This window comes from Tetrao urogallus (genome assembly GCF_951394365.1).
Source record: "Tetrao urogallus genome assembly, chromosome: 22".
NCBI classification, from domain to species: Eukaryota; Metazoa; Chordata; class Aves; order Galliformes; family Phasianidae; genus Tetrao; species Tetrao urogallus.
The window spans coordinates 1,120,222-1,137,493 of record NC_136835.1 but is presented as its reverse complement, the minus strand read 5'-3'; the positions used below and the strand labels follow the sequence as shown (position 1 = coordinate 1,137,493).

At 49.7% G+C, this 17,272-nt stretch overlaps 2 protein-coding genes across 2 annotated transcripts; one reads left to right on the top strand and one right to left on the bottom strand.

Moving 5' to 3' along the window:
• Positions 1-928: 928 nt before the first annotated feature.
• On the bottom strand, positions 929-2,197 carry BTG4 (BTG anti-proliferation factor 4; the record flags this gene model as incomplete). The annotated part of the gene is made up of 4 exons (XM_079545883.1): positions 2,016-2,197; positions 1,613-1,750; positions 1,250-1,445; positions 929-1,099 (listed from the first exon to the last, which is right to left on the bottom strand). Exons 1-4 carry the CDS (start codon positions 2,186-2,188, stop codon positions 929-931), a joined length of 678 nt encoding a protein of 225 aa, XP_079402009.1. The 5' UTR covers positions 2,189-2,197.
• A 5,301-nt stretch (positions 2,198-7,498) lies between these two features.
• On the top strand, positions 7,499-9,324 carry HOATZ (HOATZ cilia and flagella associated protein; the record flags this gene model as incomplete). The annotated part of the gene is made up of 4 exons (XM_079545853.1): positions 7,499-7,771; positions 8,462-8,521; positions 8,938-8,990; positions 9,264-9,324. 4 exons carry the CDS (start codon positions 7,499-7,501, stop codon positions 9,322-9,324), a joined length of 447 nt encoding a protein of 148 aa, XP_079401979.1.
• Between the last annotated feature and the right edge of the window lie 7,948 nt (positions 9,325-17,272).

Here is a 17,272-nt window from a genome sequence, read left to right as displayed (position 1 = left end):
GTTTAAGGAGCAGGAAGTGTTGGACTAGGAGACAAGTCAGTAGGAAAGTCAGAGCAAAGCCATCGTGTTGAGTGGCTGCCAGGACTGAGTTAAATAAAGCATCCTGGAGCACAGCTCAGAAGCCCAGTAGTGTTCCAACAAGCCCTTTCTTACTGAAAGCAGTCTTCATCTCTCCAGAGTTCTGACTGAGTGAGAAGACAGCTAAAGTGACTCACGTGGTTTAGGAAAAGCTTCCTGGGGGACACAGCACTGCAGAACAGGCATCCTTTGATAAATATTCCATCCATCGAGAAGGTGATGTTTGCTGTGCTGCTCACAGCTGGGAGAGCTACACCATCATCTATCCATCCCTCTCCTGTCCATAGGCTGGCTTCTTCTGATAGGTGAGCTACAGGCTAGGAACCAGAAGCCCAGATGGAGCCACAGGAGCATCCTTCACAGCTGCACACAGCAGAGCTTCACACACAGTGAGGTGCAGACATTTTGCTCCCAGTGCAACTAACGCTGCTGCCCTTGCTACCTTGGCCAGAAGGAAGCAGAAGGTCTGCTCATCCCCAGCTATAAGGATGTATTTATTTGTTATCAGTCTTCCTTGACTCGTGTTTTGACCAAACAGCTTTTTTTGAACTCCCTTCAGGCACCAAGAGGGGATTGGACAGCTTTTTAAAAGAAAACATGATTAGATTTATTGATATATAGGCATTTCCTTTTTAGCTTACAAGTAGCATCTCACATTAATTTTCAGTCTTGTTAACATTGTTAAAATATTAAAATGTTATTTAAAAACCCAGAGTTTCAATAGCACAGAGTAAGAGGATAGGGAACAGACAGTAAACACATTCTCTTCTCATGAAGCTCTGCAGCACCAGCCTTCATCCCACAGCACAGCTGAGTGTTAGAGGCTCTTGGAACAGAGACAGCCACGGATCTACCGCTTGGTGTTGATCCAGTGGTATCTGTCAACACGTGGTCCTGGGAAAGCAACAGCTGGCCTGAAGGCTTTGAAAGCCCTGTGCTGGGCATAGGATGAGCCACTCGTGTGTGTCTTCCTATGAAGATACTGAGACCAGGACTGTATGGGTGTCTTGCAGTAGTCAAACTAGACAGCAAGAAATGAGACAGCATTAAGATGTGTCTGGGCAAGAAAAGGGAGCTAAGTCTGGCCAACAGCTGTCATCTATCACACCTCTGTGAAGGAGCCTCCAGGACACAGATGGTGGCCTTCACCAGCAGGGACAGTCACACTTACCTGGTAGACGCTGTTGGGATTGCTGACAGTAGGGATGGCCTTCGGTTCCCTGTTGAAGCTCTCCTCATCCGAAGAGGTGCCGGAAGGATAATCCAGAGCTGCTCTGTCAACAGCGTGGTTGATCTGCTGCGAAAGCTCTGGGTTCTCCTCTCCTTCAAAGTGAGCAACTGTGAACGGCCGGTTCTTCTCTCCATACCTGGAAGCAACCGCGTTTGTGCCACACAGCTCTGGAGCAGCGGTGTGGACATGACTCACCTGACGCTACCAAGGAAGCACAACCTCAGTCTCTACTAACGGGCTTGGAGAGGATGAGGTTCCACAGAACACCTGGCAGATGATGGTGCGAGTCACAGGTTAACTCACCTGCAACACACTTCAAATGGATCAACCCACAGCGTCATCTCTTTCGGCAAACCAAGCTTGTTGAAGTCCACATTGCTCTCCACACAAGCTTGCTCCAGCAGCGGATCTCTTGCCTGATGCTTGTTTATCCTTATGCACCTGGGGAGAACACAAGTGCAGGCAGAACATTAGACTTCACTGCCACTTTGCAGTTCTGCTCCAAGAAATAGGATTAAGTCCACCATATTTCACCTCGACACAGCTGGCCTGGGGGTGCAAACTCTCATTTATAGAGAACATCAGAAAGTTAGCCAGCAAGTCCACCATTTTCAGAAGCTTAATTTAATATAGAACTCAGTTTAAGGCCACCTGTCCAGGACTCAAGAAGTCAGGTCCTCTCCCCTTTCCTTAAAGGCCCTCTTACCTGAAGGCCTGTCCTCGGGATGGATTGTCCAAGTACCAGTGGTTCTTGTACTTTTCAAACAGCAGTGTCGTCAGCTTAGCTGCAAATCTCTCTATTTTATGCTTGCTCAGCTTGTCTTCCCTTTTTATCAGCCTCGTGATGAAGAAGACAGTAGCAGCAATTTCATCCTTCATTTTAAATCCAAGCGCTTTAACTGTTGGAGAGTCATCAGGAGAGATGAGACACTACCCTGGATCAATTTAATGGCATTGAGGTGCTATCGAGTTCCAAGGAGAGATGTTAAAACCCATAACCCATTAGATAAAGCTTAAATAAACCGAACTACCAAATAAGAGGATACTTCAGTTCAGGGTATTGCACCAGCTCAACAGATTCCTAGAGAGCACTCACAGTGCACTTGTTAAAATGCAAAAGCTTAAAAGGTCTTAGCCCTTAACAGCCTTTATGCATTGAGTCAACACCCAGCAGGGCTCACAGAGCTGCTTCACACACCACAAAGACCACAAACATTACCTTTTCAGACCAAAGTTGTTGAAAACCTGAGATATATTTCACGTATAACTTCAGATAGCCACAAAAGAAAAAGATTTAATGCTACAAAAACCTCTACAGCTTTTGCTTGCTTTTTTTTTTTTAATTAAAAAAAAAAGAAGAAGAAAAACATAGGAAAACTCCTCCCAAAAAATACCTAACCCTTCCCTCACCATTGCACCACCACATCTTGCTCAGGTTTTATATCCAGCTGGCCCTGAGGGCTGTAACAGCATTCAGGTGTGCTCCATTAGCTGATCAACCTGCGGGGCTCCAGGCTGCATCCACTCTAGGTGGTTTTATCCCAGTATCAGCTTCCTCTGTTAAGGTACGTTTAATGGATTTTCATCTCCATCAGCCTGTTAGTTAAACAGCAGTTTAATACAGAAGTGAGTAAACTTAACGAGTGGTCACAAACTCCTTTTAGTGGAGTTTGTGCAGCGTTGCTCCTTGCCCTCACGTTTGGTGGCCGGGGAAGGTGGGGGAGTCACCAACCCTGGAGGTGTTCAGGGAACGTTTAGATGTGCTGAGGGACGTGGATTGGTGAGAGCTGTTGGTGGGTGGTTGGGATGGGTGATCTTGGAGGTCTTTTCCAACCTTGGTGATTCTGTGATTCTATTCTAAAGATTGGATGACTGCATTTATCAATGTTCATGTCTTCTGATGACCCTAATTGGCTTTTTTTGTTGTTGTTTTTATGGTATTTCACAGAGGATGTGAGTGACTCTTTTAAAGAGTTCAAACCAGTTCCTGGAATGTGAGTGCTTCATTATGGGCCTTGAGCTGTGCTAGGGGAGGTTCAGGTTGGATGTTGGGAAATATTTCTTCACCAAGAGAGTGGTCAGGCACTGCAGTGGGCTGCAGGGAGGTGGTGGGCTCCCTGGAGGTGTTCAGGAAGCATTCAGACGTGGCACTGGGACCTGGCTTAGTTCAAAATACTGGTGGTAGGCAGACAGTTGTACTGGATGATCTTCGAGGTCTTTTCCAGCCTGCTGAGTCCATGATTCTATGCTTCATTGTTTAAAGTTGTAGGCAGTAAGCTGATGTGTTCTCTTTTTCCCCTTCTGCCTGCGGAATTTGTGCCACCAATGCTGGATATCAGAAAGCATTCAGTCAAAATGACAAATGAAGGTGAAAAGAGCTGAGCACTTAAACAGCTTCTCAATGTGGTTGCAGGTGTTGAAGCTGAGCAATGTGAGCGCTCGCAGGGCTGGCTGGGGGCTGAGCAACGCATGGATGGCTTGCAGGCGGTCTCCTGCCTTCCTCCTTCCTCCAGCTCCAACTTGTTCAGGCAGGCCCTGTGAGTTGGGAAATTCTGTGCTAAAAGAAGTGACCAGATGGCACAAAGGACGGCCAGAGAGGCCTGAATGCCTTCAACACCTCTGCATGTTGAGTTCATTGTTCCATAGCTAACAGGTGCCGTAAGCCAGCCGTAAACAAACCTTCACCTGAGAAACCAGGCTGCTCATGCAATCAGTGCTGTTTCTTACATGCCAAGGGGCCAAACAGGACTACACCAACTTTGTGCATCAGACAGGGAAAGAAAAAGAAAGAAAAATTCAGCAAAGTTCTCGGCAACCTGTCCGGCTGGCTCTAATTATTAATGCTGCCATAGAAGCAAGGCTATGAGAATGCTTTAACTTGGTGTTTTTACAGTCACTCCTGAATTCAGAACTTCTGTTAGTGACAGAGAAGCCAGAATGGCAGGGGGCATTTCTGAGCTCCCATTTCGTTGACGACTAGAACTGTCTCTTTTAATTAGGCTCAATCATTAAACTAAAATCCTTTGTTCTGTTGTCAGTTGTCACTGAATGCATGAAAACACAGCCTTGGGTCTCCTGCTTGGAGAATAAAGGAAGTCAAAGAGAAAATGTGAGCCCTCCATCCCAATGTGAGATCTGTAAAGCAACTCAACCAGTTGTGCTCCCACCCATTCCCAGCTGTGTCCAAGCTGGATCTGTTGGCATCCCAGCAGTTCTGCAACAAGCGTTATGAACAGCCAGGAGTTCTGTTTGATGAGTTAAATTAATGAGCACACATGGGTGCCTTTGGTTAAGGGGGGCTGCTGGGTTCATTAATTGTTACTGAGAAGAAGAAAATAATTATAATAGTACAATACTAGAAAACACTGCTTTATTATCCCTGGATATTCATGGGATCATGGAATCGGAGCACAGAATGGCCTGGGTTGCAAAGGCCCACAGTGCTCATCCAGTTCCAACACCCTGCTGTGTGCAGTCACCAACCAGCAGCCCAGGCTGCCCAGAGCCACATCCAGCCTGGCCTCGAATGCCTGCAGGGATGGGGCATCCACAGCCTCCAACTCTGGTTGTATTCAGAGCTCACTGAAATCAATGGAAATCCGTCCAAAGGCTTGAAGTGGAATTCAGGTCAGGCCTGAACTCAGCAGAGCATTCTTAGCTGGATTACATTGCGGGTCTCCTGGTCACCAGGCAAGCCTAGGCATGAGGTGCGAAGGGAAGAGTCAGATGCAGTTTCTCTAGTAACTGCAGGCCAAACCTAGAGCAAACATTTCCCTGAGCACCAGACCAGCTCTGCAGAAGCATTTGCATTTTCCATATCGATACCAGCAGAGCTGAGGGCAGCTTGCTGCTGGCAGCCTTCCTTCTCCACGCTGCCTCCTTTCTGTAGATGATCAACTACAGACACCTTCAGGTGAGCAGCTGAAGTCACAACTACTGATGGAAGTTCAAGGAGCGTGAGTTGTTTCATGATGGGAAAACATCTGAGAGAAAAGGCCTCTCCATCTGCTTTGTCAGGGCTGTGGGTCTGTCTGCTCTGTCCTCCTCCTATGGCTCCTCAGCTCCTCTTTGACTTAAAAGCAGCCTGAGGCTGCAAGTATCACCGGAGAGATGTGATGGAGCATCAAACCTGCATCACAGCCGCTGCAGCTCCGGCCCAACCCGCAGCCATTTGTCCACAAGAGAAGGCAGAAACTCGTGCTCCGTATTGACTTTGCCCATAGAAACCTCTTCTGCAACAAAGCTGCCCATCCCAAGAGCTGTGCGGTCGGTTCAGGGCTGGGTCCATCCTCCAGGCGCCAGCCCTGAGTGCCCATGGTGACAGAATGTACACAGAGGGCTGACCCACACCCGGCTGGGGCCACTCCAGCACAGCCATCCGTGGGGAGAGATGGGGACCCAGGTGCCCCTGTAGGGTCCGTCCCATCCCATGGCTGCCTGGGAAAGTGGTGCCCGGTGGATGGAAAGAAAGGAAAGAAGAAGTTCGCTGTTCTTCTCTTCCTGTTAATTCTTTTTGAGCATTTTATTGCAAATTCAGCCCCTAGCAGGATTTCCACAAGGTAAGCTTCTTAAGGGTAAGTCCTGAATGCTTTTTTTCTGCATTTTAACAGTATGGCAGTTATGGTTGAAAGCTAGCAAAAAAAAAAAAGTTTAATTTGCAGGCAAAGTTCTCCCTGTAACCTTACAGGCTCTGTCTCATTGCTGAGTTAGCAGCAGCCTGATAAATCTATATAAAATAATGTTATGGTATTACTAGTTGCATACACATACATTAGACACGAGGCACAATTAATTATAACTACTTTCTGCCCATTCCACCATGTTCTGCTGACCAGATTTTCCTGTTTCTTTGGTAGCACTGCAATGTTTGAGCAGCGTGGGGGCTGACAATCACCTCTGCCTCTGTTCCTGTATCTCTGGGGAAAAGAGAGAGCTCTGGATTTAGTGAAATAGCACTAAGGGTGGTACGACCAATGTTTTCTGGCTGTTGCTATAATAACACATGGAGTACTTTAATATTATTGGGAGTGCTTTCTTCTTTTTCCAGGTGTGAATTCCACAGCACCATCCCGAGAGCAGTGCTTGGTTTGTAGGCAGTGTAGTTAGCTGATTGTACCCAGTGCCCCACAATCACTACATTCACTGCCATCAAAACAAGGCACAGGACCCTGCATTGCAGCCTCACTGCATCCTTATTCCTAGTGCAAAAAGGGTCAATGTTTCCTTGTTTACATCCTTATTGCCAGTAATGTTAGCTGCCCAACAGACATTGGTATATGTTGCCAATATCAAGTGAAATATTAGATTTGCTTAGATGTATGGTCTGATTTTTGGGTGGTCCTGTGTGGAGCTGGGAGCTGGGCTGGGTGAACCTTATGGGTCCTTTCCAACTTGGAATGTTTTATGATTCTGTGCTAAATTGGTGCTAAAATCCTTTGGGACATTCCTGGGACAAGAATGCTGTCTGCTGTGCTGAGCTCATCGAGTCACATGAAGACTTTTTGTAGACTCGATTGTTGGTGCACCAGGAATGGGCTGAGGATGTGTTCTGTTCTGCCTTCAGCTGATCTGTCAGCTGCAAAGAAAGCCATTTGCATTCAGCTTTCATGTCTGACTTAACAAGCCAGTAAGCCAAAAGGGTTTTAAGCACTGATTAAATATAAAGCTAAGTGAACGCTACCCGTGGTTTTGACCACTTTGCTTAACGTTTAGTAATGATAATAAGGGGGAAAAAACAAACTTAATACTACTGCAATATTGGAGGGAGGAGTGTTGTTTGTTTTCTTTTTTAGAAAAACCCAAATTTCATACAGGTAGGAAGAGGAAGGGAGGAGCTCATCCATCAGCCTGGTTACTAGGCAGTGTAGTTAGCTGATTGCCACCAGTACCAATCACTAACCACACAGCCAGGTGAAAAGGCTGGGGAGGAACCCAGGGGGGCACACAGGAATTCATCGTGCCCAAGGACATCCCCAGCACTTCTGAGCAAAGCAAGTCTTTTCTTCTTCCCAAGATTCGTAGACGTGGGCTGTGCTCATCTCAGCCTTGGGCTTGCCAGACTTTGCGTCCGCCTTCGCGTATTGAAGAAATGTCATTCAGCCCCAAATTAAATCAAAACAAATGTTTTTATCATCAGTCCGAACAGCAGTGCCTGGCACTCAGGCTGTGGGGTGGGATTGGAGCCACCAGATGGAGAGGGGCCATCAGAGCACAGCCCCACACTGGCCCACAGAGCCTGATGAGCCCCTCGTCTTTGCTGGATCGAGCCCAGCTGATGTGGAGTTTGCCCGCATCTTCTGGAGCACAGCCGTGCTGCCGCCGCTCTTTGAGCCCTGCCTGTGTCCCACCAACCTGTGCCGTGAGGGACCTCCGTCCCCTGGGCAGATCCCAGCCCACAGATGGACCCCATCAGCAGCTCACGGCGTGCAGGAAGCTGAAGCAAAAGACAAACGCCGTCAGCAGGTAAGAGCTGCTCGCCCGACCCTTTTCTCATCGCCATTCCTGATCTTTGTGCCTCCCTTGGTGGAGCTTTGGAACTTTGGAAATGACGTGAAGGGCAGATCCAAAAGCAGCCTGGTCCTGGCTAACAGTTGTGCAGACAACAGCTGGGTGTGCTTCCCAGTCACCGATGTGATCTGTAGGTGGAGCCTTTTACTGAAGCCGTATCACTCTAACCCATGTATTAAAGCCCATGTATGTATCACAAATGCACACTAGTGGAAACAAAGACAACTAGCATTGAATACGTAATAACGTGGCCTGACTCTGCAATGATACCATGTTATTTTTTGGTATGGGACATGCTATGAGCTTCAGGTATCCAATGAGAAGATGGAAATCCATGCTGAATGATAGCCGTTGTATTTAGAGCGTTCCTTTCGCCGGGCTGAGCTGCACATCAGTCATTCTCATGGGCTTTGTAGAGCATTTCGTGGTCAGCAATGAAATTTCAAAGTTCTTAACACTGCAAATCTGAGAAATCCGTGTAACCCATTTAAAATAGGAAGCCCTGGCATTGCCTTACTCTTGAAAACTCCAGACACTCAGGCTGACTCTCAGCTTCAATGAAGAATTTCAGGTTTACACCAGGAGCATCGTGTGCTTTTAGCTCCTTTTTTTTCTGAGCTCATTTTGCTAAATGTTTCTTCTCAGGCCAAGAAGAAAGAAGAAATACTGGCTTTGCTGAGGAAACAGAGAGAAGAAAGGATTGCGGTACGTCTGGTTCCTTTGGGTCCTGGTCTGGTTCCTTTGGGTCCTGGTCTGGTTCCTTTGGGTCCTGCTCTGGATCCTTTGGGTCCTGGTCTGGATCCTTCGGGCCGTGCTCCAGCTGTGCCTTGAGGTGTGTGCATCCTTACGGCGCAGCTCCCAGGTTTGCTTGGATCTGCTGAAAGAATCCTCACAGCCCCTTTGCTGCGTTCTGAGGGGTGACGTTTGTCCCACCATTGTTTCCTTCAGCTCTGATTCACACAGCATAGAGCAGAGATGGGTGAGGTTTTACCCCATTCAAGGTTAAACTTCTGTCCCTCTGCAGGGCCATGTATCCCACCTAATACAACTGAATTACATTTGGTAGAAGCAGGTAGAAGTGGAAGGAACTAATGATGATCAGAGGGTCTTTGTCTTTTCAGAAAGAGCTGATTTCTCGTCCACATAAACCAAAGATGAAAAGTGATCAAGTAAGGTAATGAAAACCAAAGCTTTCCTGTCTGAATAGCCAGGATCTGTGCTGGGAGATGTTCTAGTTGTTATTTTCACAACGTTAAGAAGTCGGTTTTATCCTGTATGAACACTTGTCATGACAAAACTTAGAAGCAGAAAGGAGGGGGGAGCTGCTGCTGCTATGTTCTTTACTCCATGTGTGCTCCATCTGTTTATCAGTAGGTCATAGAATTGTTTGAGCTGCAAGGGACCATTGAAGGCAACGCACAGCTTCACTGATCTCTGTTCTTTGCAGCAGGCAGAAGGCGTTTGAAGCAGAGCGTGAGGATCAAGAAGCAGTAAAGGCCCTCAGATAATTCAGCCCAAGTCTGGAGGTGACAACCTGCACCGCTCAGGCTGTGTACATCCCTGCTTTGGTCACATTTCTGTTCACACCGAGACACAGCACGACTGACAGCAGCTTCTCAACGTAGCCCAAATGTCCCCGTGCTGCTGAAGTGAAAATGAACACTTAGTTTGGAAAACTTACTGAGCTGCGGTGCCCTTTGTGCTGGTGGTGGTTTTGGAAGACCTCTCCATTGCTGCCATGTCAGAACCACTTCGTGTCCTACAGCACTTTGTTCCCAGTTGGGTTCTTCTATTGGAAGAGACCAAATGCCAGTAGCAGAATGTGTACCCACCACTGATTGCAGAAAACATCATGCTGCTGCTTGCCATGGATGTACTCCAATGTTTTTTCCTTCTGAGTCAGTACAGAAATGTTTTCCAATGGGTTCAGCAGACGTAGATGATTTCCTTTGTGTTGGGTGCTGTTCTGAAAACTCCTGATGTAGGTGGAGCTTTAAGACCGTGTCAGAGGCTCACATTCAGCCCTAAACCCAGGCCGTGTCAGTTCAGGTGCTCAGTTATTCCTTGTATTCAAGGCATTTCCATATGATAATAGTAATGGTGAAAATGGGACATCTTCATGGATAAGCCATGCTTTGAAGTTCCCTTCCCTTCCTTCCCTTCCCTTCCCTTCCCTTCCCTTCCCTTCCCTTCCCTTCCCTTCCCTTCCCTTCCCTTCCCTTCCCTTCCCTTCCCTTCCCTTCCCTTCCCTTCCCTTCCCTTCCCTTCCCTTCCCTTCCCTTCCCTTCCCTTCCCTTCCCTTCCCTTCCCTTCCCTTCCCTTCCCTTCCCTTCCCTTCCCTTCCCTTCCCTTCCCTTCCCTTCCCTTCCCTTCCCTTCCCTTCCCTTCCCTTCCCTTGCTGTGATTTGTGTTTAAGAAGTTGCCCAGCAGAGAAGTCTGGGCAGTGACAGTGTTACCCCAGGTGTACTTCAGTACAAGACAGTGCTGCCTTTCTCCTTTAGATGCTGAATGCTTTTCTTCCATAAAAGCATGACACGTTTGCCTCTCATTTTCACATCAAATCTAAATGTTTTGCACTAACTTTGCCTTTTTTCTTATTTAAAGACAGGATGCAGAGTCCTCTGGGTGGGGAGGAGGAGTGGGGTCCTGCAGTGTGGCATGACCAGTGCTGGGCTGGGGGTGAGGGCAGCCCCACAGCTGCTCCCTATTGGCACTTTGTCAGCTGAGGCTTCAGATCCTCCTCCTGCCCTGCAAGCAGAGCCACCAGGCATGGACACAGCCAGCTCTGCCTGGGGGAGCAGTGCCTACAGGGTGCGAAATGCACAGCATCTCTGATCCCAGCACACAGCAGGAGCTGTGCTGGGAGTGCAGCAGGGCGAGTGCCCCCTCAGCTCCAATCCCTCCCCATTCCACCTCCCCTTGCAGCCCAGGAGGGCTGGCTCTCCCTGGGCCTTTCACCTCTCACTCTTTTGCCCTGGTTCAGTTTCTGGGTGTTTTTGCACAGGAAGTGGTGGTGTTTGTTTTCCTGGCAATGCGGGGACTCAAAGCACAGTGGTTGGCACACGGACGTGTTCTGCCTTTCAGGTCAAGCTGAAAACAAGCCAAGCCCTAACAGTTGGGTTGGAGGAGGTGGATTTCCTTCTCCAAAGCAGCTGCCTGTGTGTCTCAGTCCTAAGCTGCTCTGTCTGTTGCCCTCCCTGCCACCTTTCTGCACTATTTAGCAGAGCCCATCGCCTCTGTTGGGAAAGAGGTGAAGGTAAAATGGGAAACAGGTGACCAGCAACCACAGGGCAGCCCGCCCTGCCTTGGGATGGGCACCATTATGGTTGATCCGACTTTGCTCCTCACTCTGTGACAATGGGGATTCTGATTTCCCTCTCCCAGGGATGGATGTGAAGGGAGGGCATGAAGCTGACAGCACCAGGCTCTGCCAGGCTGGGAGGTCAAAAGCACAAACCAAAACAGAAGCACAGAGCACTTTATTGGTGGTCACGCATTGGCACTGCGTTACAGACAGCTAACGGTCTCCACTTAGAGAGAGATTTAAAGCCCCAGCAGGGAGCATGGATAAACGAGAACCCCACCACGAACCCCAGCTGCTTTTGTTTTCCTGAAGCAGCAGTGCTGCTCTTACACAAGAGGGCAGAGGAGGTGCCTGATGTGCTCCACATCCTCAGGCCATTTTAGTGTGCTGCAGGCAGCCCCTGGGAGCACAACAGGAAGCTGCAGGCTCAGCCCTTGGCAGCAGCTCTGTAACCATGAAACTGGTGTGAAGCTGAATAAATGCAGCAGGGCTTTTGGCAACCCGCGTCTTCCCTGCAGCCTCCACTCAGCTCTGCTGCTGCTTTGGATCCAAGTGGAACAGAGAGCACTTGTTCAAACATTTCTGTGCATAGCTTCACACTGCCATATGTCAAAGCTCAAGCACCCATGCGGGGCGCTCAGCTGGATTCTGCACAGCGTCAGGCATACAGGAGCACCAGTTATACTGGTTTAAGTCATAACTGTGCTCTTAACAGAGACTGGGAGCAGAGTCCACAAGCACATGCCAAGCAGCATGCGCAGGGCTGGCCTCTCAGCCAAGGCAAGGCTCACAGCAGAAGCTGCCAAGAAAAGAAAAGTTGCACCACCAGCTTCGTCCTTCCCTCCCCCCACCAACTGCATTCTTCTCCTTTTTTCTAAAGTTATCCTTCCTATGGGGACCTTCACCAAGTACATCAGCATCCTGCAGGTCAAACAGATCATTGATATGCCCCAGGTGAGGAGGAAAAGAAGGCAGACAGCACTCAATACTGCTACATGCTGACAGAGCTCCCTGCCTGAGCTCCTGGCAGCAGCTGCTGGAGATCACGCACAGCTTCATCCAGAACCGGGGGGGGGGGACCTACAAGCTCTTCAAGCACCCGAAGGTAGAGAGACTCACTGAGACGTGGGTAGCTGGAAAAGCAACCAGCCTGGCACCGAAGCTCAGGACCTTCCTCACAGCAATACATAGTGAGTTCTTCTCCCACCACCACCCCACCCCAGAGATGAGTTCCCCCAACCCACACCTGGCCAGCATCAGAGAGGAGCCAGGCCACCCCCAGTGGCCAAGAGGGCACTCTGTAAAGAAAACTTTCCCCACCCCAGCAGCAGCAGCACATCAAGGCCTCTGCCTGAGTGATGAGCTGCAGAGCACTGTGCACAGCCCCCACTCCAAGCCCTGCCTCCCACCTTCCAACATGGGGGGTAGAGTACCGCCAAGAAGCAGAGCCCACCTTCCTCACAGCCCGGAGGTGCTTCTGCCCCTGGAATCTGCCACCACCTCCTTCACCCAGGAAGATGCTAAAGAAACAGAAATAAACGGAGAACTGAGCTGCCACACCTGCACGATTCAACAGCGCTGCTCACCATCACGCTGCTTCTCCACACCCAGGAAAACAGGCTGGAGGAGCTGCACCCCACCCAAAGGGGCAGCCTTTGGCCAACCAGCACCACCAAGGGAAGCCACTGCTTCTGCCAACAGCCAGAGGGAATGGGGCCTGGGGAGTACAGAGCCCACACCAGGCAGGGTGCAGGGGATTGAGGCTCTGCTGCATCCGAGGACCAGCATGCAGCACTCACCTGCAGAGCTGACGTCTGCCTGTTGGGTCAGCTCAGCCTCTGCTCTACATGGAGGGCACACTGCATCCTTCGGCTGAGCTCCATCACTGCAGCTCTTCAACAGGGAGATGAAGACAGGGCTGGTTACCTTCCTCTGGGAAAAGAGCTGCATCAAGACTTGAGGAGAAGGGCAAAGAGAGCAACTCCAGGGTGCTGAGCCCCTGCACCCCATTGCAGGAGAGCAGGGAGTGGCCCAGAGCAGGAAGCAGCACCAGGACCCCCAGCTCCAGCAGGGAAAGGCTGCTGGAACCCCCCCCCCCCCCCCCCCCACCAGCACCTCCCGCACTTCTCACTGCCTGAACCCCATCCTCCAGGGGAGCAGCAGGCACACACCTCCTCTGTGGTCCTGTTGTTTCTGGAACTGCTCTCAGGTTTGGACTGATCCTTATGGCAGCCCTCAGTCGCCCTGCAACAGAAGATTAAAAAAAAAAAGGAAGTGAGATAGAACAGATTTCAAGCATTTCTTCCATTCTAGCAGCCCCTTGTGCTGTTTTGTATCCCCAGAAAGAAGCACTGGGGCTGGAGGAGCATGGCTGCATCCTGCTCACCTCCATTGCTGCAAGCAGAGGGGGCTGCAGCACCCACAGTCCCCTTTTGCAGGGCTGGGGGCACCTCAGGGCTGTGCTCAGCCTCAGGAAACAGAGCAGAAAAAGCAGGTTGGGAAGCCAATAGCGGGAACTCTATAAACAGCCCCCAGTGGGGTTAAGAGGCTTTGGGACCAGCCCTGCCCTGGGATCCCATCCCACAGCAGGTGGGAGTCACTGCTTTGTTAGCACGGCTGGGACTCATTAGAGCCACCCCAGACCCTGTCCCTGGGCTTGGCTCACCCAGACCAGCACGTCCCCATGGAGGTCCCACTGTGTGGCCAGGCGGCCACCTGGCTGTGTGGGTTGTGGTGCTGGGGGGGGGGTGAAGGATGCACGATGAGGGATGCAGACAAAAGGAGGGTGAAGGATTTGGGGTGGCCCTGTGCAGAGCCAGGTGGACTCAATGATCCTTCAGGACATTCCGTGATTCTGGGATGCAGGGTGCAATGAGGTGGGTTTGGATGCGCGGGCAGAGGACGTGAGGCTCAGGATGAACAATGTGGGATGAAGGATACTGATTGATTCTCTAACAGTTGAAGTATACGTAGACCCAGAAAGGTTCTGCTGACAAGTATTTTATTAAGCACACGTGCTAATTAAAAGCACCATGATACTCTTGCTGCAGGATCCACAACGAGGGGGTATTTGCATTAGGAACTGATCAGGGAACAAAGGCTGCCTTATCCCACCTGCAGTGCTGGCCGTGGCTTTGTGACCAATGACCTCTATGAGCTGAGCTGAGGAAGGAGGACTGGGAGCTCCTATGGCCCCACAGCACAGCGATGGCTGAAGGAACAAAGCACCTCCCTGATGAGAAGCTTCCAGCAGGGGGATAGGAGTCCCTGATCTCGCGTCCATCCCAACCCCCCGGGTTCTGTTGCTCACTCATCAGATCCCTCACAGCTCCCAGTGCAGCCCAGCGGCTTCTCCACACGCGATGGCACCACACAGAACCACCAACCGTGGGCTGGACGCCCCCCGTGTCTCCCTGCAGCATGGCTGGGGCTCAGCGCCGCTCAAAGAAAGACGTGAGACCACGCTGGTGTTCCAGGGAGCTTTTATTGAGTTTAAATCAACAAAATCAGGATTTTATCATGTCTTATTTTCGCACTCTGAACTCGTGAAACTCTCCGCGAGTCGGTGCTGCGACACACACGCATCCAGAAATACATTCTCAACCAATTCTCAGCTCCGCCGGAGAGTTTGCCAATTACCAATTTAACCAAACGCCAATTTTCCCCTCCCCCCCAAAAGTTTGCAATGATTTGTCCGTGTTGTTCACTGATTAACAGTAACATTCAACTTCCTGACTAGGGACCGGTGGGTTATGATGCCCCACCTGAACTGCAATATTTTTTTCATCAAATAAAGTTGCTTTTATTTTTGTTTTTTTTTTTTCTGTAACGGGAACAATGACTGTTTTCTTCTCCTGCCACCCCTTCCCTTTAATTATTGGTTAAAATACAGCAAGGCTGTATCTTAATAAACCCATCCCTCCCACCACCCCTCCTTACCCTTCCCTCACTTCGTCTAAAGCAGAATTTAAAAATGCTTCCACGCAGACACATCAGCAACGCCGCAGGAACCGAGCCGAAGGCAGGGGACGATGCAGCACAGCCTCCAGATGCTCTTTGGTCCAGAGCCCTCGTTTATTATCAACTCCAATTAAAGAGACTGCAAGATCCTAGCAGTCGGAAACAGCTGTTGTGCCCAACTGCGCGGCAGCAGAAGGGAGCTGCGCTGCGCTCAGCTGCACTGCGGCCTCCTGCAGGACGGAGCCGCTGCACAGCGCTGTGCTGCAGGCTGCCCCCCTCCCCATCACTTCCATCACAACGCGCGAAGCATTTTTAAATCCTGAGAGCAGACACCCTCCCCCAACCCGAGTAAAAAAAATCAAAATCAAAATCAGAATGAGATGATTTGATACCAACGTGTGTACGACAAATTCATACCGAGCTTCCGTGTTCTTACCCACAACAACAACAACAAGTCGCAGAACGCAAAGGAAAGATGCTCCCATCTCATTCTGGAAATTAAAATACCTATTGGAGACCAACCCACCCCCCACCCCCCCCGAGGGAAAGCCCTACAGAGCTGCACCCTGAGGCCGGCCTGTAGCTGATCGGAATACATTGGCTGCAGATTGGTGTCCATCTCTTTGCGGCCATTTCACCTCAATTTTTAGACTTCTGGGAGGAAAAAAATGCAGAATTACTCATATTATCATCGATGCCATCTTTGTCAGAGGAAGTATTTGGCCCAAGGGCTCCTCTGCTGAAGGAAGAGACTGGCTCCAAGCAATGCACAAATGCAAAGGCTGGCACGACCAGAAAAAGAACAGGGTGTCACAAGGAATCTCAAGAAGCCAAAATCGATTCACAATTGATCTTGGGGAGAAAAACAAACAAAGGAAAAAAAACCCTAGGCTTACCCTAGTCATTTGGAGCATCTTTCCGTTTGCATCTGTTGGAGATAGCCTGTTAGCACCAAGAATAGGCTGCTTCCTTCAGCACTGGAAGCCGCCTAGAAATGGTGCCCCCGATATTCAGGTAAGTGCCAATCCTCAATAAGAGGCCAAGTTTAAAGTAATACTTTCCATTTAAAAGTTCTGTGCTTCAAGAGGGACCATCAGAGCATGGCACCGGGCTCACTGCCCCCATCAAGCAGAGCACACGCACCTCACCCCACACTGCTGTCCTGTTCTTGTCACACGCGTGTGCCCCGCCAAGATCCTACACTTGTATTTACATCTGTCATGTCTTTGTTGCACTAAAACGATCCCTCTTCTGACTCTCTGGAAAAATCATAAGCTGGCTGCAGTACAAGAGCAAGATTTTACTTTTGGTCAAAGTTTGCACCCACAAAGTCCCACCCCCGCCCCCCTCCCAGCACCCCAAAGTTGTTTACATTTAGTACCTGCCAGTCAAATGTAAGCTGTGTGGCTCACAGAGTGTCTGTGACCAAGCTCTTGAGTTTGTACTCTAGTGCAGCATTTGCTACAGTTACGGAGTCACTGCTGACACAAAAAAAAAAAATCAAAAAAAAACACCCTTTCCATCATCTTGTAAAGCTGTTGTCAGGAGGCACCTGGTTTGGTGAGTGTGTTCCTCGAGGAAAAGGACAGGAAAGTCTGCCTTTTGGTTCCAATCATACTCAAAACAACAGAAAAAAGTGTGGGAGGGGTCAAAAAAAGGGAGAAATTAAGACAATTAATTAATTCCTGCCTCAAAGTAAGCAAGCATAGTGTGAGTGCAGCATCTGTATACAGAATAAATGAGCAAAAGGGATTGCATTCGTCCAGGTGCCTCCTGACGCTGTTGTTGAACAGGCTAAAAGGGAATTTTAAAAGTTTACAGTTTGATTTGTCTCACTCCTTTTGCCTGGAGATCAGGCCAAACATCAAGCATGTTGGGAGGGGCACAATTTAAAGCAACACCGTTTGACCAGGAGGCGTCCCAGCGACAGGCAGCAAGCGGTGCCTGAACAGAGCGATGGCGAGCAGCTCTCTGCAGCCCCAGGCACACGGACAGGGCTTCACCTGCCCTGCTCACCAAACGTCTGTACTGAGGTCGTGCTGGGCAGAAAATACGCAACGCTGCAGGAAATCAATCGTTCCCATCGAGCTCCAGAACTGTCCGTTCATGCATCTCAGTTTCCTATGGTTTAAGCCCAAATCCACACCTTACGCACATCCTGCTCAGCAACGCTGACACCCGCCGCATCCCCT